General features: G+C 50.0%; 1 protein-coding gene across 7 annotated transcripts in view; it reads left to right on the forward strand.

Moving 5' to 3' along the window:
* The window catches only part of TIAM2 (TIAM Rac1 associated GEF 2), a 189,600-nt gene that overhangs the window by 148,591 nt on the left and 15,683 nt on the right, over nucleotides 1-25,326 (forward strand). For 6 of the 7 annotated variants that reach the window (XR_006202907.1, XR_006202908.1, XM_042940125.1 and 3 more), the window contains one exon: nucleotides 1,798-1,901. Coding sequence is in view for 4 of the 7 variants with exons in the window: in XM_042940125.1 (XP_042796059.1) it covers nucleotides 1,798-1,901 (104 nt within the window). In the remaining 3 variants the exon portion in view is untranslated. Of the gene's footprint in view, nucleotides 1-1,797; nucleotides 1,902-12,196; nucleotides 12,580-25,326 lie in introns of those variants that run through there. The other variant, XM_042940129.1, reaches the window with a different exon arrangement.

The raw sequence follows: 25,326 nt of genomic DNA on the forward strand, positions 1-25,326 counted from the left end.
GCTGGAAGCTCACCTTAAGCATAGTGATCGCATCTCCTTCATTTTTGTATCCCTAGCACCTAGCACAGTGCCTGGGAAACAGGAAGTGCTCAAAAAGGGAATGTTGAACGGATGGATGAAAAGGTACGTTTGTGCTAAATACACCAGGAACACTGGCTGTTTTTTGTGGTTCTTGTCGGTTGGTCTCCCTTAAACACAGGTGCACACAGCAGCATAATGAGGCAGTGAGGGAGGAACTTTGGGCTCCTTTTGGCTCAGGGACCAATCTTGCTTCCCATGCAGTCCGCCTGCTGGTGCCTGGACTGCCTCTGCGGTGTGGTGTTAGGGGGCTGGAAGGAACAAACCCGAGCATCCCCACCTGTCACTGCTGCCTGAAATTTTCCCAGGGATGTCTCCTGCATCTGTGATCAGCACTGCCTTAGCCAGGCTAACTGACTCCAAAAATAAGTGTGACTTGAGCTATCTGGTTCTTTTCTGGGTAGGGTTCGAATTTTGGAAGAGGTAAAAGGAAGAAGAAATTAGAGCTCCAGAATTCTGTAGACCGTTCAGATATTTTCTTTAGGTCTCCTCTTGTCTTAGAAGCAAGTGCCTGTGTACTGGCTGGTTATATCAGCATGGATCATGGACCAGCATTCCTATGCATGAGTTTCGCCAATTTTCTAGGGCTCCCATAGCTTCTAAAGATCTCCTAGAGACGAGTGTCCTGGCTCCCATCATGCCGGATGGATTCTTTGTCAACATCTATCTATGCCTGGTCAGCCTAGATCACCTCAGACAGGTTTAAGATCAGTGACATCTTGTTGTAGCTGGGATCAGAAACCATCTGGCTTCACCTGTTTGAGGGGACAATCTACCAAATACAAGAGTTAGAATGGAAACCTGTGTTCTATTTTGACAAAGACTAGTCTCTCTGTCCTTCTTAAATTTGTTAATTTGAGAGCCATTGGAAAGAATTGGGCTTGGCAGGTGTGTATGGCTGTAGGTTGGCAAAGTGCAAGCTCTCCTTACCTTTGATATTACTTCCTGATCATTACTCTGGAAGTTGACAAAGTTTTGCTGTTCCTTATGGGACTTTCAATTCAGGATAAAATTGTAATTGATGTCAGAAAAAGAAGAATTAAGCTTTCCAATGAGCAAGTTTTGGGGTGTAATAAGAGTCTGTGATACTGTATCATTGGTTTCCCAAGATAATCCTGGTGATTTTGCCCTCACTTTGCCAAAAATAGGAAAGTACCAACAATGATCACTGGTGTTTGATTTTTGGTCCAAATAAATTACTCAAGGTCAGAGCTTAGTGAAGTACTGTTTACACAGAAATAGGCAGAGTGACAAGGCATTTAAGTCACTGTTTTTTTTTTTTTAATGTTTCTTTATTTTTGAGAGAGCATATTGGGGAGGGGCAGAGAGAGCAGGACAGGATCCGAAGCAGGCTCTGTGCTGACAGCATTGAGCCCGATGCACGGCTCGAACTCACGAACGGCAGGATCACGACCTGAACCGAAGTCAGACGCTCAACTGACAAGGTCACCCGGGTGCCCCTAAGTCACTGTTTTGATTGGTCATTGGTCACCTTTGACTGAAAGTGGCAGGAGATGTTGCTGCTTCGTTAGTGACAGCCCAGGTCCGTTTCAGAAGACCAGCTTGTGTCGTTAAGGCTCACGGCTGTGCGCTGCCTGCTAGGCTGTTGGTTGCTTTTTCCTTTCATCTCTTTGTTTATCTGAACCCTTACACCAGCCGTTATTATTCTCTGCAAAGGGCCAACTCACTTTTATGTGTGTTTTGTCACTTTCTATGCAGATTTCAGCAACGTCCCTGACATCACAACTGGCCTGAAAAGGAGTCAGACTGATGGTGCCCTGGCCCAGGTTCCCCACGGGGAGAAAACGGGGCAGACGTTCGGGGTAAGATGCTGTCCCAAATCTTAAGAGAGGGACCCGGCCGACAAGGGTGAATTCCCACCTCCACCTGAGGTGGGGAAACAACATAGGGTTATCCGATCCCTAGGTCCACCACCTGAAGCAAACGTCTGTTTTTGCCTTAAGGGAAATAGTTTCCTTATTTAGTCGAAGTGAAGTACGTTAGGACAGACTGACAAAGGAAACCGAAGCTCAGGCTTTCTGAAAGTCATGTTTAATGAGTCTCATTTCTTTCCTACTTTTTTTTTTTTTTGGCCAAAGATAAATTATTTTTGTAATATTGTCACTTTGTTGTGGTAAAATATATATATAAGCATAAGCTTTTGTATTTTAACCATTTTTAATGTTTATTTTTGAGAGAGAGAGAGAGAGAGAGAGAGAGAATGGGAGAGGGGCAGAGAGAGAGGGAGATACAGAATCTCAAGCAGGCTCCAGGCTCTGAGCTGTCAGCATGGAGCCCGATGTGGGGCTTGAACTGATCAACTATGAGATCATGACCTGAGCTGAAGTTGGGTGGATGCTTAACCAACTGGGCCACCCAAATACCCTTATTTTAACCATTTCTCAGTGCACACTGCAGTGGTGTTACTTACATAAGGTCACAATATGGGGCAGCCATTACCATTACCCATTTCAGAACTTTTGCATCAGGCCAAACAGAAACTCTGCACCCATTAGACCATATCTCCCATTCACAGCTTCCACACCCCCCACCGCCAACACTGACCCCACGTTGCCTCGATTTCATTTCCTGCATCATTTGCCTGTTCTAAGTCCCTCGTATGAGTGTGACCATACATTATTTGTCCTTTTGTGTCTGGTTTATTTCACTTAGCATGTTTTCAAGTTCATCATGTACCAGGTGTCAGAATTTCACTTCTTTTGAAGGCTGAATTATATTCCATTGTCGTAAATGCTGCATTTTGTGTATTTGTTCATCTGTTGGCAAACATGTGGCTTGTTTCCACTGTTTGACTCTTATGAATAATGCTGCAGTGAAGATTGGTATACAAATATCTGTCTGAATCCTTGTTTTCAGTTCTTTTGGATATACATCCAGGAGTGGAATTGCTAGGTCGCCTGGTCATTCTGTTTAGCCTTTTGAGGAACAGCCCACCTGTGTTCTTCAGGGCTGCACCATTTTCCATGACACTGACGGGCACCATGCATGAGGGTTCTAATTTCTCTGTATCCTCGCTGACACTTGTCATATTCCATGCCTTTCCTACATTTGTGTGTGTGTGTGAGAGAGAGAGAGAGAGAGAGAGAGCGAGAGCGCACGTGTGCACAGGGGAGGAGCAGAGGAAGAGGGAGAGACAGAACCTTAAGTAGGCTGTATGCTGAGGCTCAGTCTCACAACCCTGGGATCATGGCCTGAGTAGAAATCAAGAGTGGGATGCTTAACCAGCCGAGCCACCCAGGCGCCCCTCCTACGTTTTCAGTTGTTCATAGACATCCTTTCAAATATGGTCCAATTGACATGATCTGTTTTAATACGTAGTCCAGTTTTAGTTGATTTTGACATAACCCTCTTTTCAAATTCTTGCTTTTGTCTTACATGTGAAATAAGAATGGAGCTATATAAGCTATGGCAAGTATTGAAATAAAACTTACGTACGGTCTGCTCAGTTAGACTACTACTACTAGGGCCAATCCCTTTGGGGAACAGCCATGTGGCACACCCTTTGGTGATGGTCACTGTGGAAAAGGGGGTCGGGTTGGAGCCTGCCCGCTTCAGGTGATGGGCTCTCACCTCCCGCCTCTTCTTCCTCTCACCCTCCTTGCACTGGGCCCCCATTCCTGATTCACCTCCTTTGAAGTCTCTCTTCTTTCCGATTCCTTCCATAAAACCCTCAGGTGCGTGTTCTGGTCTGGCTGTGCCTCCAGGACGCAGTTTCTTCTAGCCTGAAATTGTCCACATTTTTAGTCTTAGGTCTCTGTTCTGTCTCTAGTGAGTTATTTACTTTTGGGAACCCGAAATTATAGCTAAGTTATTATTTTTTTTAAGTAATGCCCCCCAGAGCACCAACTGGAAGTGTTTCGATCGCTTTGGCTAAAATTTGTAAATAAACACACACACACACACACACACACACACACACACACACACGCACACACACACACACACCCCAAATATTTCTGAAACGCTTTAGAAGCCAGGCCGTCTATTTAAGGTAAGTGTGCCTGAGGGGTGCTGGCACAGTGTGGCAGCTTGGGAGAAATCACTTAACACCACGAGGGATAATGATTTCCTCTCTGTTGCAGTCTACTTGAGTTCCATATTCAAGTTCTTAAGAAGGAAATTAAGTTCTTTTTTCAAATTTTATTTTAAGGTTCCATAACATAAATACGCAAAAGTTACCCGCGTGGAGGCTATTCCCAACTCTGTCAGTTAACAACGCCGGTCACAGCCAAACAGAGCATTTACCAAACGAACATCGGCACATTAGGTAGAAATTTTAGGAAAAGGAGGAAAGCTGTGGTTCAGCTTGAAACTGGAGCTATCTGAGCTTGGTTGTCATTGCTAACGTGGTTAAAGGAGAAAGCGAAGAACGCAGAAGAAAACAATATCGAAAGAATATGATCGTGGGGAGCCTTGCTGTCAATGGGTTTCAAGCCTGGAGTAACCATCGTCTTTCCTTTGTCAGATCTGAAGCCCCTCTACCGGTCTGTCACAATGGATTTCAGTACATTTCTCAACAGTCCTAGTGAAATGCCTGGCAGTTCCTTAGTTCACACGTTCTTTGTCCCTCGGGTGACCATCAAAAGTAACCATTGTGATGTGTATTAGTGAAAAGAAAGTTTTGAATTTGAGAACTAAAAGACACCATCTTCTGTATTCATATTTTCAGCCCCCTGGGAACATCAGGTTATGTCTGAAAGCAGTCTTTTTCTGTTTTCCAGTGGTGGTTGTAGAGTTCTGCGATGTGTGTCCACACATTGGGTGTGGATCTTTTGGGCGTGGCCCAGGCCTGTCCCACGAGTGCCCACGGGAGGTGGTCGATCTCCAGAGAGGAGACCAGCCTCTGTCTCCCTGGCTTCCCGCTCTGGCCCCTCGAGTCTTCTCAGGGGTCATTAACTTCTTTTCAGATTAGACCCTGGTTGAACCCGAGTTGTTTGGGATATTTTACTAATACTATTCTAGACCTTGAAATAAGGAATAATTTCCCTTGAAAAGCAAGTGCAGCCTGGCTTGATGAAGCACAGCTGTAAGTGGGGCTTTTGACAGCCCCACAATTTCTACAAATGGTTCATAATTGATTGCCTTCTTTCTCTTCAAGGGTGCCTATTACTGTCACAGCTCTTTGTGTGCCCTTGTCAACCTCTCCCGTGTGGGGGCTCCTTTTTTCCCCCCCTAGCATTGTTAGCAATTAGCCTGCACTGTTGTAATAGTTTGGATTTTGAAAGGAATAAACAGTTTCTCTTTGGGTGAGGGGGTTGAGAGAGTTTCTGGGTTGTTCTGGGAGCTTGAGGTGTGTTAAGCAGTCCCTGCAGAAATACTGCCTGTGTCCCGTTTCCCTCTCTCTGAGCTGACTCTGAAACTGTGGTACTTTGCGGCTCCGTGGGCTCTGAGTGTGCCCTAACCCGGCGTCTGCCCAGAGCCTGCAGGCTGGGCACGGGGTGGGAATCTAGAAGAAGGGGGGTGAGCTTCCCCAGCCGGCAGCGCTGCCTCGGAGGAAGAGCTTGGTGGCGCTAGGACGTCCTTGCGAATGTGACTTGGAACAACAGTTTGGGAGGGAGAGAGCAGAGGGAGAGAACGTGCCTCTTCCTCATTTCCCAACGGCAGGCAGACCGTAGATGCAATCGCTTCTCCCAGAGGGAGCAGGTTTCTTTGAACTTTTCCTTCCGATGCACAGCGTGTAAGTAAGCGAGGGCTTTGATCTCAGGGGGTGGATTCTGATCCAAGTGTGGGCTCGCTTGCATGCTTTCCTTTTTCTCTGTCTTGAAAGTTGATTTTAGTCTAACATGTCTATAGATTGGTAGGCGGATGAGCAGACATGCCTTTCTTTCCAGAAGGGATCCTGACTGTAATCTTGAAACACTCTTTACAGCTAAGGATGCGGAAATTTCTTTAGGGTTCTAGGGTTTCCGTGGCATCGTCGACTTTTCCCTTCTCGTTCCTATGTGGCAAGGGTTTTTCAGTGGATATCCGAAGTAGTTTTGTCCTTTTGAATCATGTCAGAAAGCCCGGAAATTCCACATATTTGCTCTGTAAAATCCGCCTGACAAGAGACAGGAATAATTTAAGGACGGTAAATAATTTTATGCTTTGTGAGATTTCCTTGGAGCAAAGCACACTGCTCGTATTGGACTTCACTCTGTACAAGAAAATCCACAAAACTGAAACCATTTTCTGTGAGGTAAGCGGAGTTTTGACTTTAGTTATTCCTGATTAAATATATTTTTTTCCCCAGCCTTTTAGAAGAATTTTATGTAATCACCTAGTGCAGCTTTGACAGTGATTATTTTTGCAGTTCGTAGGCGTTGTGTTGATAGAACAGAGAGCATTTGGGAATCTGCAGATACACAGCGTGACGACTGTGTTGTCCTCTTTGCAATTTAATAATGCTCAAGGTCTATTGTGTCCTTTCATTTGTGCAAGGTGGGAAAAAAGGGACATGCACTAATGGTTGGGTTTCACAATGCAGCAGGAACATAATTTGCATTTAATATTTAAGGCCTGCTCACCCACTTAGCTTAACCTTTTGAGTTTTTTGCATGAATTCCTTTTAGGAGCTTGCCTATCTGAGAGGCTAGCGGAAAAGGTTATTGGACAACACATGATTTGTTTTCTAGCACTCTCGAGTTGTACATCTTTCTTACTTTCCTTTGAGTCTCTTGCATTATTTCAAGAGATGTTTTAGTTAAAAAGTGAAATTAAAGTATAATTTATTTATAAGTTGTGGTCTTTCTACATGGTGACTATTCAGTGGATTAGGATGATCATCACCTTTTTTAAAGAACTGAACGTACCTCTTTCTAAATGCACGTTACCTGACATAATCCCCATATGAACGAACAGAATGATAGCATCTTCCAAGCAAGGCCCATCGTCCCCGAAAATGACTTGGGGTCTGACGGTCTCCAGTGGGGAGACGATCATCTTGCACAGAGAATAAATCCAGGCAGGCAGTGGTACCAGACCTGATGGTTGGAAACCTGACTCTACATTCCGGTCCACCAGGCTGTACCGCTGCATGACCCGGGGCAAGGGACCCAACCGTTCTCTGCCTCTGTGTCCTCACTCGTGGGCAAAAATAACAATGCCACCAGCCCTGTGTTGTTGAGTGGATTCTGCACCATCACGGCACACGTGTGAGAGATTGTTAGGCTAAGGGGTCCTTCCTGCTGTGTCTCAGGCACGTACGGGGTTCGGAATGCTCTCTCATTCTGTGCGCCTCGCACGCCACTTGCCCATCTCAGCTGCTACCCGGACTTCCCGAAGCGAGTGTCGGGTGGTCACATCCCGTTGAGCTGTGCTAGGAGATAGAAAAGAATTGGAAACCGAGGGCTTGGCAGCTGGGTCCTCTTAGCTGTCTGTCACTTGCACAAAGACGAAGCCCGCCCACCTTTGAGCTGGCGTTTCTTACTCAGAGTGCTAGGCTTCAAATGATTCAACAAAATAGTATATGTTAGGTCTGCCTTTCTCTTCAGCGGGAGTGGGCCGTGAATACCGCGAGGCTAAGTGAAGCCCGAGGCACGGCCCGTCCAGGAGGTCTTACAAACTCGGGCCTTTTGGAGGAGAGGTGTCTCTTCAGGGCATAGAGAGGTGCCAAGGGTACAGGCTAAAAAGGGTCAAGTTGAGCTGAGTTTTCTGCCCAGCTGTCAAACACACTGTTCTGCGTTTCTGACACCATACATCCGTTTGGCCGGGACTTGGCAACTTGGTGGATTTGTTGGAAGCAACTATGCTTAGTTTTCTTGGGAGTCTAAGAGGCCATTTGATCTCTCTAGCGCCCATTGGCTTTTTTTGGTTGACTATCTTTCTAGCTCCAGGGTATTAACACCCTGCTCTTGGTCTGTTCTGATCATTAGGGCTGGTACGTCATGAAGATGCCAACTCTTTCCCTGGGTGTGGCGGGAAGGGACATCCCTGCCGCATGAAACACACAAGAGCCCTGTCGTCTTTGTTGCCAGGGATCACTTATGTGCTCTATTCAGCCGTTAGAGATGTCACCCTCAGTGTTGGATGTGAGAGAGAGAAAGAGAGAGAGAGGGGAGAGAGGGAGAGAGGGAGAGGAAGAAAGAAAGAAAATCCAGTCCCAGCTCAGGGTGCAGGGAGGCTGACAGTGGGAGGCCGGCAGCCGGAAGTGGGGTGGCATCGAGAACCAGAAGTGAACCCTCTGACCCAGTGGCTTCATGGCAGGCAGTTGGGGCCGGGAGAGCTCGTCCAGGGGGTCACAGGACAAACAGTGGGGTCAACAAGTAGGCAGTGGGAAGAAATCTTGCTGGTGTTGACTTCTCCCCACTCTCTGCCACAAGCTGCCAGCTGCCATCGTGGCGGGGGGAGGCGGTGGGTGGGTCCTAAAGGGGTTTGTGCTGGGCCAGTGTGTCGCTGGGCACCAGCCAGCAAACTGGGAAGTAGGAAGGCGGCCGTTGCCATTGGCAGAGCTGTGGGCTCACTGGAGCCAGCAACATGGTGGCGTCCAATGAGCACTCGGCTGTCTGGGCCTTGGCCAGGGAGACCCTGGAAGCTCAGGGGCCAAGGCTGCCTGTCGGGTGAGGCTTGGCCGGGGTGTGGGGGCCACAGGGAGCCATACTTGCGTGCCCTGTGTTGGCCTAGAGTACGTTCGTTCAGGCAGCAGGCTGTGTGGAACCCAGGAAGCTGGTCTGGAAGCCAGGCTGTAGGATGTTAGCTCTCTCTGGAGGTTGGCCTGGGGCTGGCCACGCCCCTCTTGCTCTTCTGTCCCGGCATCTGTGCTGTGGGCACAACGGCACCTGACTCCAGTGAGGCTGTTTAGTCTCTGTCTTCCCCCTCCCTTCTCGTTAATGTGACTGGTTTCACTTCCAGACTCTTCCTTCCTTTCTCTTCCTGTTTACCACCTCCCACCCCCAGCCCTTTCCTTCCTGCCTCTCTCAGGCCCCTGCTTCCTCATTCTCCTCCAGACTTCACCTTTCGTCCCGGTCTTAATGGGAACAAGAAAGCGTTGTCCCGGGGAGTCACCCTGGGAGTCGCACAGGGAGGGAGGAAGGAGGAGGAAGTTGCTAGGAGGCCATGCCCGTGCCGCAGTGAGAATCAGCCCGCGGGCGGGTGGGCTGGTCGGGTAGAAGTGGCTCTGGAATGAACTGGCGGCGGAAGCAGCCCCAGTGCTGAAGCGATAATTACACCCCTTCCTCACGCTGCCGGGTCCGTGACTCACAGGAAGGTGCCTCGAGACTCCCCAGAGCCGCAGGCCCCCTCATGGGCTTGCGTGCTGCAGACATGACCCTGGCTCGCCACATTGGTTTCTGGTGCAGACCTCTCCCTGCCCTTCCTCTCCTTAAACAGCGGGGGCTGGGAGTTTGCCCCCATCCTCTCCGAGAGGAGACCGTAAGAGGGTGTGTTCGACCTTTCCGAGGCAAGCAAAGGCCCATGTCCAAAGAGCAGCCAGCCTGCTTCCCTGTATCTTGGGTGGCGGAAAGGGACCCGCAGCCGTGCTCCTGGGAACCTCCCCTTGGGCCTGGCCTGCCAGGACTGCGGTGGGTGGCAGGTTCCCTGTGGCCCATGGTGGTTGCAGAGCGGGTCATACGCTCTTGGATATGGTCACGGAGGACAGGTTGTCCCGTTCCTTTGCCTTCATCCTCTGCCTCCATGGTGTTCAGCTGTCCGTTTCTCCATCTTTCTTTTCCTTCTAGGCTTCCTGGATTGGAGACAGAATAATTTCAGAATAATCTCCCCCCTTTTTAAGTTTGTTTATTTGTTTTGAGAGAGAGAGAGAGTGAGCAAGCACGCAGGGTAGGGGCAGAGAGAGAGAGGGAGAGAGAGAATCCCCAGCAGGCTCCACATTGTCAGCACAGACCCTGATGCAGGGCTCAAACTCACGAACTGTGAGATCATGACCTGAGCCAAAATCAAGAATCAGACGCTTGACTGCTGAGCCACCCAGGCGCCCTTTATCCCCCATTTTGGAGGAGAAGAAAGCAGGGAGTCTGAGCAGAGAGTCTCAGGCCAAACCCTGCTTTCAATCATCACCATTTGCAGACTCCTGCATGTTCTCAGGGGAGGCCCTCTGGACTTGGCTGGTCTCAGAAGAAGAGCACGTGGGGTTGGCCCCAAGTCTCACGTGGCAATCCTTTTTCCTTGGAGAGGTCATCAGACTCCTTACATCTGTGTCCTGGCGGGTAGGTCTATCAGCTGTGGAGGCCCATCCTGGCTCTGTCTGTCTGTCTGCCTCAGCACCTGATCTGAAGCAGTCTTTTGCTTGATACAGCCTTTTCTCCTCCTCAACACAGAGAAACGCTTAAAAGAAAAATAGATTCTAGAAGAACCCAGTTAGAATTAACACTGGTTAATTACATTGTCCTTTTCGCAGTAACTCAAGTTAAAACCTGTAAGATGTCTGGAGGTTTAAAGTAACGGAAAGTAAAGTTGAGGATGGTTAGGGGCTTTATTCCCACGTCCACGCTACGCTTTTCCTCTCTTAACCTGGTTGAGAAAAATTACTTGGGGCGGATCGTTGAGCAGCTGACAAAAGTGATGGACCCTCAGGAAATCGCTCTTGTCCTTGAGAAGCCACCCGTGTGCACTTCTGGGGAGTTCGCTCATCTTATGACTCTCGTCCACAGATTTCCCCCCTTAGGACTCTGTGGGCTCTAGGTTCATGATTCTGACTTCGGTGAGCCTCTGAGTAATGTAGCTTCTGTCTTGACTCAACATCATTAACATTACAGACTTAATTATCAGGTAGTTACAGAATGAGAAGCACTGTGTTTCTTTAGTCAAGTGGCATTTTGAACTCTGTCTTTATCTTCAGGTCTGGTTGGTGAGGCAGGCTTGGCAATATTAATGCCTCGTTATCTCTGTGCTGAGAGACCTTGAGGAACATTACATAACAACCACCCCACCCCAGGTGGCAAAAACTGTGAGGCTGAGACCAAGGAGGGCATTGAATGTGCTGGTTAGACATCCCTACAGTGGTGAATACCAATCGCAACATTATGTGCTGGTGTTCTAACATTTCAGGAGTTCGTTTTTTGTAATTAGTGAAAAAATGTGATTTTTTTTTGTGGGGGGAGGCATAAATTTAGATCTTGACCCCCAAGCCAACATTTTGTGGAACTCGCTTTAGTAAAAAATCAACAGCTGTCTGTGGGACCAGGGGGGTGGTTACATGCCTAGTTCAGGGCATGATCAGACAGCAGAGGATCCCGTGGTTTCCCCAAGGGCACCGAAGGAACTTCACCTTGACCCCGTCACGTCAGCCAGCCTGCGAAGGCATGCTGCTCACCGCTTTCCTTGTCTTTGGAAGGAATAAGAGCCACAGTTATCTAATTTTGGCTGCCCATTCTTGGGGCACCACGAGGCTTACCTGTCTTACCTTCAGTATTTACCAAGAATGGGGGTTGGCATAACGTCACCTACTTGTTTAATCATTTGTTGGGATCTCCTCCAGAAAGGCATTCCCACATGTCAGTCATTGGTGAGAGGCCCGAGACGTCCTGTTATGCCTTCGTTATGTGTCTTGTGTGTGAGACGCTGCAGTCCGGTGAGGACCTCGCTTGTGCTGCACGAACGCAAATGTGTCTGAGTCTCTGTGCTTTCTTTTCGCGCCTTTGTTACTTACAGCAGATTCTCACCTTTTGATAATGTCCCAGCCCCACACGGTAGCTGCTTTTGCTTGTTGGAAAAGTTCTGAGAAGTTGTGAGTCATTTTGCAATTTCCTCTGTAGTGTCCGCTCAGAGATGACTTAGTCCCACTGTGGTAGGGGCCAGGCGCTGAGGGGGGAGAGGTTTTGGGGGACCCTGCTGGGAACACTTCACCCCCTCAACGGCCTCTAACTGCCCAGAGGAAAGCTTGGATTATTCATTTCGCAGATCAGTCTCCTGCTATTCTTGATAATAACACGAAGGACCAGGCAACAAAGTATATTCGTCACTAATGTGGGAGACGGGAGAAACCGAAGGCGTGGTTTTCAAGGCGCCCCCGATCTGTCTTTTGTCCTCTCCATTCTTCTGTTTGTTGTCACGCCTCCTTCTCCCTTTTTTGTTTATTCAGCCTCCAATGAATGCATCCCTCCTCCTCCATGACTCACCTTCCTTCATACTGATTTTTTTTTTTTTTTTCTGCCATCCAAGTTCTCTTGTGTTTTCAGAACACAGATGTCAGATGAGGAAGCTCTTAGATGTGCAGTAGCTTAGAAGGTCCTGGCCTGGCATTTGCAGCGGCTGGGGGTTCCAGCGCCAACCGCTCGGAAACCACAAGCGTGGTGTCACTCGAGTCCTGCCGCCTTGCTACCTCGAGTTGGGTTTGGGATTTTCTAGAATCCAGTTCCTTCACGGTTCATTCCGCTCTGGCACAAGGGGTGGTCAGATGAGAAGACTAGCATCAGCCTGCTGTTCCAGGCACCAGGGTGGGACAGGCTGTCCTCGCTCACCTCTGAGTTGCCTGGCGAGATCTTGAACACATGATTTTATGGATTAGTTTCCAAAATGGAGAGATGATTATCAAACCAGTAATCTCAGGTGAGATTTAAAATCAATTTTCTATGTCTGAGGCTTTAAAAAAAAAAAACGTTTTCAATTTATATTCTGTCGTGGTCACGTTATCTCTGGCATCTTCTGGTTTTGCTTGGGCTCCCGCCTGTCCATGTACGTTTCCTTAGGCCATCAGCTTGGGGTCTCGCCCAGGGGGACAGGGCTATGGTTACTTAGGATTGATTGACTTGCATTTTCTAGAAGTTTGATCAAATTGCAGAACTGTCAGGGCACCTGGTGGCTCAGTTGGTTGGGCTCAGGCACGATCTTGCAGTTTGTGGGTTCAAGCCCCGTGTCCGGCTCTGTGCTGACAGCTCGGAGCCTGGAGCCTGCTTCGGATTCTGTGTCTCCCTCTCTCTGTCCCTCCCTTGCTCACACTCTGGCTTGCACACATTCCCTTCCTCTCTCTCTCTCTCTCTCTCTCTCTCTCTCTCTCTCTCAGAGATAAATAAACATTAAAAAAAATTAAAATTTGCCAAACTGTTTATCAAAAGTAATTGTTGTTCTAGTTTGAATTTTATTACCTCATTTCTATTATTTATTCAGTGTTAGAGTTTAGAGATTGGTTGATGGTAAGGTCTCAGATAAATGTGCATGAGGCAGACAGTGTTCCATATGAGATGATTCATTTGAGGCCCTGTCAATAAGATACAATCCAGAGTAATGTGACGGACTTGATTATAAGGCTGCTTATTACATCTAGCAAAAAAAAAAGGGGGGGTGGCAAGTGGGTTGTGTCTGTGCTCACTCAGGGCACGTAGCATTTGGCAATATCCATGCCTGAGAAAGGTGGTCAGTGTATTAACAGGTAATTTACCTTTTATATTTTTTACGATTTTTCTTCCAAAAGCTACACTTGTTTTAGAAACCAGATTCCAAGTATCATTTTCAGCCAAGTATTAGAACTGAAAATCCAGGCCTTCGTAAGCACAAAAGGGATTTATGTGGTGGGTTTCAGGTAAGTCATGATGCCTGGACCCTCCCTCCCTACCCCCCACACCATTCTTCATAAGAGACTAAGGGTCATCCTTGACCCATGCAACCTGCTGAAACAGCAGTCGGTAGAGGTCCATGTCGCTGTTAAAGGGTCACAAAGGCACCAGCCGCTGGAGCGTGTGACAAGAGCTGGCTGCTTTCCTCCTGAAGCTATGGTGGGGGTCCTGTGATGCCGCTCAGTCCAGGCAGCCGCCTGGTTTGCTGTGCAGTAAGAGATCGTAGTTGGTGAAGTTTTAGTGCACCAGAAAGCTTTTTAAGAATTCACAATTTGTCTGTATCAAATTCCCGCAGGCAGTAGCCCCCTTCGTTCTGCCAAGCCAGCGCACATACTCCCTTCTGCCTGTCCCAGAAAGAGAGAGTGTTCCAGGGCAGCAGCAAGCACGCTGGCTCTTTGGTGCGCCCTTCACTCAGTGGCTGAGTGTTATTGCTGTTGCCTGTCGTGGACTCTCTCCCCATGGCCAAGGCTATCCCAGACAGCATATTTGCAGTTTACATTTGGAGAGCGGGGTATCTCAGAGATGGGATTCACGAGAAGGATTTCATCTGTTGCTGTGCCAAGGTGGGATAGAAAGTCGATGTTTGCGTCCTCATTTGCTATGGCTGGGCCAGGCGGGAAGTGGAGCGGCCATGGGACCCGCGTGCTGCGGCCTCCCTCACTTGCTGGTGGGTGGGCTTCCAGGAAGTTGCCTCCCCCCCGAGTTCCTATATCCTCATTTGTTAAAAAGAACAAGACTAGATCTTCTGTGACAGTTTCAAGGAGGCGAAATTAACAAGGAGTCATGCCTGAGAAATAGTTTTGTAAACTGCAAGGGGTGCTAAGTAAAAGAGCGTTAGGGGGACTACTTACCTTCGGCTCTGTTCGTCTGCGTTGCCGTGAGGCCCCCTGCAACCCCTCCCCCCCCCCCCCCCACACACCCTTGTGGACACGGGCCTCTGAAAGTAGGCAGACCCGAGGCTAATGGTCCAAAAGAAGATAGAGCAAGCCAACCAGATGATACAACTTGGGGATGCAACCCTAAGGCGGTCTGGAAGCTAAGGTGCTCAAGGAATGTGCCGGAGTGGGTGCAACCACGTTACAGTTTACTGAGCCCCTTAGAACTGCTTGCACAGCTGAGGGCCTGGTCGGCAGCTAGGAACCAGGTGCTACCCTACTTCTTCTTCTAGGTTAGGCAACCAGGAACCCATGTAGATGGCAACCGGAAAGAAAATAACTTTTTTAGGGAACCCCAGAAGAGGGGAGAGGCCTCAGCTGGGGGAGAGTCTGGTCTTAGGTTGCTGGGCAAGAACTGTCCCCGGCAAAGCCAGACACCAGCCTAAACCGTCAACCCCGAATGTGTGCGATGTCCCTCTCTCAGGATTCAGCTGCATTGTCCTCTTTCATTTATCATGTAGACTTGACTTGCCTGGAAAATTGGCAGCTGACGAATTTATCAAAGCTTTAGTTGGTCAAGACTGTGATTACAATTGGCGTTTATACTGATGCATTTTTTTTTTCCTTCAAATCCAGTGATAGAGAAAAAAAATCTCTACTCGGGAAATCCTCAGAATATGTAACACTTAAAGACCTTTCCTGCAAAAACTGCTTCAATAATATATTATCAGTTGCCAAGAATAAAGTCAGAGACCTAGCTCTCGAATGGAAATGTTGTGTTTGGGAAAACAGGCAGGAAACACAGAAACCGACTAGAATGTTCGGTGAAGACCTTAACCACTGAAGGAAGAGTTAGGGTAGATACACAAGTTTAAACTAATTTATGTGATTGCCAGAATGAAAGTAGGCTGTGACAGAATACTGAAGGAAGAGACTAGAAGTGGAACTGAGCCAGTAATCAGTACTTCTGGGTGGGAATGTGGGTGAGGGCAGTATTGGTAGGAAACAACTCCTCGTTAAGTATGTATTTTCCAAAAAAAAAAAAAAAAAAAAAAAATTCGCTGAAAGGCATTGGTTTAGAGACTTCTTTAACCAGATAAACATATTTAGAAATAATGTTAAATGCTACAGTCACAGAAAGAATTTAAATTCAGGTCTAAATGCCCCAAGTCACAGGAAAGGCAAACAGGAAAACATCTCAGCCATCGAAAAGCAACACAAAATAAAGCAAAAGCCAGTAAGAGAATTTGAGTCCTTTTTCAGAGCCCTGCACCTGAGCCAGGCGACCATGCAGGTGTTTTGTTGTGTTTTGGAACACAGTTGAAAGCATAGGATGTAAGAGGGTTTATGTTGCACGTGAATTAAGATGTCATGTACTGTTCAAAAATAACATCGAAGTCATTTTTTAAATTTATACTTGACTCACTAAAAATTTTCAGAATAGTTTTATAGGGTATGTTGAGTTTCAATTAAGGCTGATTTCAGAAGAATCTTTTGATCTGGGTGCATCTCTCTATATCAGGAGTTGGCAAACTTTCCCGGTGAAGGGTCAGATAGTAAATATCTGAGGCATTTCAGGGTAGAAGCAGCCATAGATGATGGACAGGTGAATGAACGTGGCTGAGTGCTAATAAAACTTGATCTACAGCAGTGGATGGAGGGCTAGGTTGGCCCAATGGCCTTAGTTTGCTGACCTTTGTTCTGATGATCCATCCACCCTTCCTTCACCTGTCTGTTTGGAATGGGGTTATTGAAGTCTCTTTTATTTTTTAAATAAAATAAAAAAAAATAAATTTTAATTAAATTTAAAACTTTTTAATTAATTTTTTTAATGTTTGTTTTTGAGAGAGAGACAGAGACAGAATGTGAGGAGGCATGGGGTAGAGAGAGAGAGAGAGAGAGAGAGACAGAATCTGAAGCAGGCTCCAGGCTCTGAGCTGTCAGCACAGAGCCCGATGTGGGGCTCGAACTCAACGAACCGCGAGATCATGACATGAGCCGAAGTCAGACACCCAACTGACTGAGCCATCCAGGCGCCCCCACCCGCTCCGTATTTTTGCATTTAGAAGTCAAGAAGTCCTGGCCCACATGCATCTGCCTTGATGAGCAGTTTTAACTGTACATCGGACGTAACCCATAGCTTGCTTTCTGGGTGAAAAATGGGAAAGCGAAAACGCAGTGCCCGGCCAGGATATATTAGATCGGATGAGCCGTTCTGTGTAAACTGCTTATGGGTGATATTGACATGCCCCGGAGTTTATGTGCAGCGGGTGCCCGGTTGGGGTAGGGGTGCTGCCCTAGCCCTTGAGACGTCCTTGGCAGAGACCGCACATCGTACTCATTCCTGTTAAATGAGGAAACGGAGCAGAAGGCAGCAGTGTCTCTGGGGCAGGGCTCTGTCCCCTGGAAGCCACTGCCTGGGAGCCCCAGTCTCTCCGCGGGCTCTGCCCTCACGAGTGCCGCCCGCACTGGGTTTCTACTCTTGGTGCACGCACGTGTCACACAGATGTGCCGCCCGCCTGTCCTGGGATGTTTGCACAAACTTGGCTTCTCCTCCACCGGCTGTGGAAGCTGCAGGCCCTGCCGGGCTGTCTGGGTGGCCCTGTTTGGTTTCCCGGAGCCCTTCTGTAGGTGGGAAATGCTGTGTGTCCCCTGCCTCCCTCTTCCTCCTCCGTGATCCTCACGCCTCTCTCTGCCCTTCCCCCGACTCCGACTCCTCCTCCTCCTCCTCCTCCTCCTCCTCCTCCTCCTCCTCAGGAAGGTCCAGGTTTTCATGTTGGGGGGTCAGGGCTGCACCCTCAGCACCTAGAGCAGAGCGTGTCTGGCAGAGGCTCCACAAGACAGTGCTGCCGTCGTGAAGTGTGGTTTATGTGGCCCTTCCTTCAGGGGATTCAGAGGACGTGTATTCTTCTGTACTCCTGACAATAGCAAAACTTGGCCAGTTCAACTCCCTGTGCAGATGTTCACTTTTATTGAACCCTGGTCTTTATCCCTCGTACTGTGCTAAGTATTTTTACGCTTTACCTCATTGACTGGTCACCAGGACCCTATGACGTGATCCCTGCTTTCCAGGCGAGTACCCTGAGTCCAGGGGGGATCAGTCACGGCCACACAGCTGGGAGCCGCCCTGGCCGGGGTTGCATCTCCAGAGCCTGTGTGCTTAAGCCTCCAGTCTTGGGCAGAGTAACTGTTCTGGAAATCTCGGTCCAGCGCATGCTCTGAGGCCCTTGGCCTGAGCTTTGCCCGTACAGCGGGGTGATGCAAAGGGGCACGGGGGTGATGGGCTGCCTCGCGGGGTGCACGCTCCCCAGTCTTCAGTGCCACCACGACCGCTACCTTGCCATCCCCCGTAAGGTGGCAGGGATTGCCACTGTGTCACGGCACGTCACCCTGCCCGCCCCTGAGGTCCAGCCCCCTGCCTGGCCGTGACCGTCTGGCCACGCTGTACTGGCCTGCAGTTGCTGGCGCGCTCCGTGCTCCTTCTGGCCCCAAACTTGGTGTGGTTCAGAGAACTTGTTTGTCCGTGAGTGCGTGGGGTCAGGGTTCGCTCCGACCCGGGCAGGTCTCTGTTCTGTCTCCGCAGGACCTACTCTTTGGGCACCAGTCATCGCGCATTGCTCGCTCAGAGCGCGCCCAGCCAGCCTTGGGGCCCTGCGAGCGGAGTGACTGTGTCGTCTGTTCATCACCGTGTCCGTAGAAACAGAACCCTCCGAGCCTTTGCAACCGCAGATCAGTTTTTTAAAGTGACAGGAAAGGAGTCCATTCATTAAAAATACTTAAAAAATTAAACCACTGTAAAAGGGAAAATTGAAATGAGCCAAAGGATAAAAATATCTTGGTTAACACTGCATTTGTGATATATATCATTCCATTTTTAGAAAATCTATGCACGTATGTTCGTAGTAATCTCCATGAGGAGCTACTTTCCAAAATGCAGGCCTGCTTTCTGCCCTTTGCACTAAATCGTGGCCACCTGCAGTCAGCAGGCACTCGTCTGTCCCGTCACTGGTGATTGTCGTGTGCTACCTCGGTGCATTTCTGTGCCCTCGTTTATTAGGTTCATCTTTACATTTCCGTGTAAGGTAAGGGCTCTCCTGTGACATAAGCTCACGTTGAATTTTACAGTGTACGTTCCTTCTGCCTTTGGAAAGAGAACCCTGTGGTCTAGAAAACAGTGTGAGTGATTCCTCATCCTTTTTGTACCATTTTGATAAATCTAAAAACCTCAGGCTGTTTTTTTCTAGAGGTTTTTTTTTTTTTAACGTCTGAGAGAAAGTGTGAGTGAGAGCACACGCGCATGAGCGACGGAGGGGCAGGGAGAGAGGGAGACACAGAACCTGAAGCAGGCCCCAGGCTCTGAGCTGTCTGCACAGAGCCTGTCACAGGACTCGAACTCACGACCTGTGAGGTCATGACCTGAGCCGAAGTCAGAAGTCGGATGCTTAACGGACTGAGCCACCCAGGCGCCCCTAGAGTTTTCTGTTTAGGGATTGTATCACTAAGAGGAGAGGCCCCCCATAGAGAAATTGGATCACCTTGAATGCATCTTAGCTCCCACCCCGTAGTCTGACCTGGCCCTGAGGGGGCGCTGGAGGGTGTCTGCGGCTGCTCCTGTGGGCCTTGGGCTCACCCTTGCTCCCTGTGGGGTGAAGCCCGTCTCAGCCAGTTCGCCTTCCGGGGAAGCCATTTATCCCTTTGCTTCTGGATTCCCGCTGCCGAGACCATTTGGGGGTGTTATTAGATCTTTCTGTAAGTTAGGGACCTTAACGAAGTGCAGAGTAAATTGAGAAGAAGTCCTTTGTACGGTTTTTAGCTGTTCCTTTTTTTTGTTTTGTTTTAAACTAAGGGGAACTTTTCTGACAATTAGCTAGGATGTGACAGCCGACACCATAGTTGCACTCGGATCACTGAGTCGTGCAGACCCGGTGAAGCTTCCAGAAGGACGAGCGGGAGGTTTTCCGTGCACAGCATGAGAACACACACCATGCTGACCACACCTTCCCAGGGCGAGGCTACCCTTGATAACTGGCCATTTGCCCAGAGTCTGAAGCTTGTCTTTTTATTTTTTCCAACATTCTTTTTGAAGGGCGATAGAAGTAGCAGGAATCTAATTCTTCTGCTTAGTATGCTGGCATAGCGAAACCCTGTGCCCGTCATCCAGACCAGATCCGGTCCACGGCGATGGCTGGGTCTCAGCTGTTCTGTGTGGTGCAGGGAGAGGACGCGGTGGCAGCTAGGGATCCGCCAGACCCACCACGTGTCGTCACAGGACCAGTTAGACAGCACGAGGGATCTTTCCTTTGAGGTCTGCGTGCTAAGTCCGTTACAGATCTTCCCCCGCAAGGTAATGTCCTTATGCTCCTTAACCAGGGATGGAAAGTGCACACTGCAAATGTGGTCACTTGCCTTTAATATTTCCCTGTGAAATATTACTCCAAATTATACAGCACTTTTCAGCCCTTTTTCTTAGGCTGAAAGTATTTGGGGGCCCGAGTAGTACAACTAGATGCCTGTGACGAACCAGTCTGCGGTCCTGGCAGTCCCTGCGTGAGGGGTCTTGGCCGCGGACGGAGCCAGGAGAGCCCAGGCCAAGCTTGGCCCCTGCCGCGTGCAGGCCTCCTGATGGCTCATGGAGTAGCTACGAAATCGCCCTCATCATTCCCAACAGTTCTGGACGCTGCGATGTGCTTATCCCACTGTGATTTTTTTCCTTTTAAGACCCAAATCCTAGGGTGAAATTGAAAAGCCTCAGGGAGCCACGTCTCCAGATAAGAGCAAAGTAAACATCAAAGTGTCACGCCCAGGGGATCAGATTTTATTCATCCAAAGCCGGGAGGAAGCCGGCCCGACACCTTTCTGCCGAAAAAGTACTGCACTGTGTCCGGGTTGGAAGGGTCATCGCAGAACCGCTTTCAGAAGGAGGCGCTCTGGGGAGCCTCTGGGGCGTGGGGGCGTGATCCCCCTTGTTCTGCGGCTGCTCCTGAGAGAATGGGGCTCCCGGAAGAACGAGCCATTGCAGCCCTAGTATAGGGAAGCAAAGGGTCCTTATCCATACATTTAAAACAGCAGACCCAAACCTAACAAAACGAAACCCCAAAACTGTTCAGATCTCTTTTGTCCCCCAATTTTATTGAGATATAATTGAGAAAACTGTATCTTCAAAGCATACAGCTTGATGATTTGCTATACATAAACATTATGAAATAATTACCACAGTCAAGTTCGTTTTCTGTTTGTTTGGGGTGTGTGTGTGTGTGTGTGTGTGTGTGTGTCCAGAATGCTTAGGCGCTTCATGCCAGAGTCCTCTGTGAGATGGTCTTCATCTGTAAATAAGATCAAATCGTTTTCAAGCAGGGATCAGCCTTAGTGTAAGCTCAGGTCCTGAAAAAAATTTCGTTCTGGTCGGCATCCCTGCTCTTCCATACAGCATAGTTTCAGGGAAAACTCCATTTAAGTTTTGAAAGGAATTCACAGAGAGAATACTCATTTCGTGTTCTCCTTTCAAAAAGGAGGTCCACAGCGAACCCAAGTTTCTCAGCGTGGATCCTGCAAACTGGAAAATCCTAATCTGAGCTGTGCCTCCGAAGGCGGGGTGTTCGTGACCCTGCACAGGCACGCGCTGTCGGGCTACGGGATCTTCACGCACCCACAGCCCTGCCTGGTGAACGCCTGTCGTTTTTAAAGCAGCATTCCCAGGGTGGAGTTGGGACGGTGGTACAGAGAAGCCTTCTAAAAGATGTGGCTGTCGTGTGTGGAAACGACGCTGCTTCTCCGAGCAGAGGTGGCCCCCAGGGGCCGGTGGCCGCATCCCAAGCACACCGGGAGTGTGTTTGGATTCTGTCGGGGCCAGGATGCCGTGACCACATGGGCAGGGGTGGAGGGGCACATCTGCTTTGCCTCCTGCTCTGCCAGATCCCGTGGAGGGGTGGGCACCCTGCAGAGCTAGGTGGGGTGGCCCTGTGCTGTCAGGGTCTCGCCCACACCTCCGGGCCCCTCGTTTATACAGTGTCCGTCACGGAGAGGATTAAATGCCAGCAGATTCTGGAGAACACCCGCCGCCCGGGTCTACCTGGCGAATAGCAGGTGCTCAGCAAATGTGAGTGCCCTTTACTCCGTGACCCAGATGGCAATCCGAGGGGTTACCAGATGGGTTAGGGATCTAGGGAAGTTGCTCAGAAATGAGCGTTGCCGGGACTGTGCCGAGGACTGGGGGCGGAGCCAGGAAAGAACCCTGGGCCTCTGAATGTTGCCTGTGCTTTTCGCCACTGTCACCGTTTTGGGTGTGAAAACAGCCCATCCAAAGTAGTCCCCGTTCCTAGAACTTGCGCAGCAGATACACTCCAAATTCTGCCTTTAACCGTTCAATGCTGATGCCTGTCCCTACGAATAGAGGCACGGAAACGTAACCAGATACAACGTAAAAACACCATTGGCGTCCATCTTCTTTCTGTTCCACTTCCTGCCTCCTGAGCCCAAGTGACCCCCCCGCCCCGTCCCCACACCCCCACCCCCACCCCCCAGCCTGAGACGATGGTGAAAGTGCTGTGCGTGAGGAAGGGGACTTTGTAAGCGCTCCAGCATTTCGTTGATGGTACCTTAAGATGTTCATTTGCTCTGAGAATCTCCACTAACACTCACTTTTCCAAGTTCATCTTCCCAGAAGCGTTCTTAAAGCGGATTCTGATTTTCCGAAATGGCAAGGATACTTTATTTTTAAAACCTCGTTATTTTAACACTGCATCGTTAGGTGTGATTCTGACATCCCAGCAACGTGAAGCTGTAAGCTCACCAGCTGCCATTAACTTATGGTGCGTTTTGTCAGATTTTATGCGGTGTATGTGAACTTAATATAGACTCCATAGCCCTGGAAGCTGTGACTTGTCAGAATTGCAAAATTACATTGTCTGGGCTTGCGGCGCAAATAGCAGTAGCAGAGATTTCAAATGAGTGAGTTTTGGGAGTCTCCGTATCATTATTATCTGGGGTTGTTGAGCTCAGTTCGTCGAGGGCCTGACCCGGACGGAATACCAGGGTCATGGGTGTGATTCTGGCTACTTCCTCGGTCTCAGGAGCTCAGTCTGTAAATTTTTTATATGGCTGTCCTTCACTCCAGACCCTGGGGACAGCGTGTCAGGCTGAAGGCAGCACTGCCCCCAGGAAGCCCAGTTGGAGATTGCTCGCGATTCTGATAGGTAGACCAGTAGTTGTCACGTGGCTTACATGTTAGCCACACTTGGGAAGCTTTTAGAAAATACTCCGGCGCCTGGGTGGCTCAGTCGGTTAAGTGGCCGACTTCGGCTCAGGCCATGGTCTCCCGGTTCACGGGTTTGAGCCCCGCGTCAGGCTCTCTGCCGACAGCTCAGAGCCTGGAGCTTTTCAGATTCCGTGTCTCCCTCTCTCTCTGCCTCTCCCTCACTCGTGCTCTGTCTCTTTCTCAAAAATAAATAAACATCAACATTTAAAAAAAAATTAAGACAATACTCCTACGAGGGGCTTCACATGTGGATTGGGAGCCAGTTGATCTAGCCGTGGGTGTTTCTTAAAGCTCCCGACACGAAGCTCATGCGTGGCCAGGGTTGAGGTGCACTGGAAAGGGGGTGCACACAACTTGGAGTGGTTTCGTTGTACTTCCGAGGGCTCCTTAATGATGCTCACGTCCCGGAAGAGAGAAAAGCCGCCTTTTGGCTACAGTGTTCTGTTTGGCTTTTACTATCTGTCATTTGGCTTTTGGGGCATGGCTGAACAGTGCTGGAATCTCTTCAGCAACGAATCATAAGATTTGGTTGTTTTAAACATGAAATGAGGCGTTTTGATAAATCAAGATGCATTTTTTTTAATGTTTATTTATTTTTGAGAGAGAGCATGAGCAGGGGAGGGGCGGAGAGAGAGGGAGACACAGAATTCGAAGCAGGCTCCAGGCTGAGCTCTGAGCGCAGAGCGTGATGCGGGGCTCGAACTCACGAACTGTGAGATCATGACCTGAGCCGAAGTTGGCTGCTTAACTGACTGAGCCACCCAGGCGCCCCTCAAGATGCAGTTTTTTAAGTGTTTGTTTATTTTTGAGAGGGAGAGAGAAAGCGCGAGCATGAGCCGGAGAGGAGGCAGAGCGAGAGGGAGACAGAATCTGAAGCAGGCTCCAGGCTCTGAGCTGTCAGCACAGAGCCCGACATGGGGCTCGAACTCACCATGGGCTCTTTGGAAGCCCAGTACCGGCTGTGTGGTTGATTGAACTTTGGCACCAAGATTTACGTGAAAATAAAAGAGAAATGATTCTGTTTAAAGGGCCCAGCAGACTGGGGGGCTCTCCTCGCAGACATCTGGGTGGAGAGGAGGCTCGCGGTCACTCCCCTGAGCTGGGGTCTTTACGTTACCTGCTCGTTCCTCACTGCACTTCCGGCTCATTCTTGGCTCTTCCTTGGAGCGCGTGTGTTCCTGCCAGGACCGTGGGACGACCCATTTCTCCCCTGAAGCCTCGCACACAGCGGAGGGATTCCCGTTGCTTTGCCGCGTCTTCCCCCTTCCGTTTGCTCCGCACGAGCTTGGGCTGGTTTTCACTCTGCCTTTGGCTGCGCTTTGGGGTTTCTTACGTGATCGCCTGGGGCAGGACCTGTCTTCCTTTTGGAGGCAGAGCGGGCCCTCGGGTGACACCCGCTGAGCTTGGAAGATGAACCGGAAGGTCAGTGTTGAGGGTAGAGCCGGGAGGGGGACCGGGGAGGGCGGCAGTGCCCTGTTTTTCCTCCGAGGCACTTCAGGTTGTCAGGCGCCAGCTTTTTTAACGGGTGTGCGTCGGGCCACTGCGGTTGCGTGACACATGCTTGTGTGAGTTGTTCGTGTTCTGAAGCGTCCCCGAGAGGATGAATTCCACACTAGGAGATGGTCCTGACAAGCTCGGCTTTTGACTTCGGCCGGAGGGACGGGTCGGGGATGAAGGCGTTTACGCCGAAGGAGGGGGAGTTTGCGGGAGGGACGGCAAGTTGCCAAAGACGGGTGGACGCTCGTCACGCGTACCGGGGCCACTGCTTTGTCACTCGGTAACACTGCCGTGCGGTGGGGGGGAGCTGAGGGCTTGCTGGGCAGCGACGGGCACGGGCCCTGCCCTTGGCCGGCTTACTCGCCGGCAGGTGCTAAGTGGGCTGGAACCTGTGAGGGGGTGGGGTGGAGGGAGAGGCAAGTTAGAGGACGCTGAGTGTAGGCTGGTGATGCTCCAGGCACCGTGGAGACGTACAGGAGGAGACCCGTTTGAGCCTTGAAGCCACGACGTCAGGCAGGACGAGGGGGCCCCCCTCGAGAACCTTTGTGATCGCTGTGCTGGAATCCGAGTAGCAGCTGGCTCTCGGTCCCCAGACGTTCCCACTCCTCTCGTCCCCTCGGTGTGTGACTGCCCCCACTATCCCGAAGCCTCCCAGGGAGCCTGCTCACCCCTGTTCTCCGGCACTCACCGGGGTGGCCGGGTCACCTGCTCCCGTCTGCACCCTCCGTGGGGCTCTGCCCCCGCCCCCTGCAGGGTAGGGGACGTCTCTGCCTCCCCGCCCGGCCCCGGCAGGTGCAGCCGCTCTAACCGCTCACTCGTGTTCTGTTGGCGCGAGCCCGCGGGGCTGGGGAGTGGACGGGGGGCAGGGCCGCGAGCCCCTGTGGCCAGGTCGCCCCGAAATTCGCGCAGTCACGCCGTTCCCGAGGCCGTCGGGCCGCCGCGTCGGGGGGGCTCCCCAGCGGGCTCCGAGAAAGCCGCGGTCTTGGTTTGAGAGCCACCTCAATTCCGTTACCAAGGGTCAACCTGTGCCGTGTTTTCTAGTTTCGGTACGAAAGAGCCATCTGTTCTGTTCTGACAACAGAAACGCATCCCGCGTAGATACCCTGTCTTCACTCCC

Source organism: Panthera leo, chromosome B2 (assembly GCF_018350215.1).
Source record: "Panthera leo isolate Ple1 chromosome B2, P.leo_Ple1_pat1.1, whole genome shotgun sequence".
NCBI classification, from domain to species: Eukaryota; Metazoa; Chordata; class Mammalia; order Carnivora; family Felidae; genus Panthera; species Panthera leo.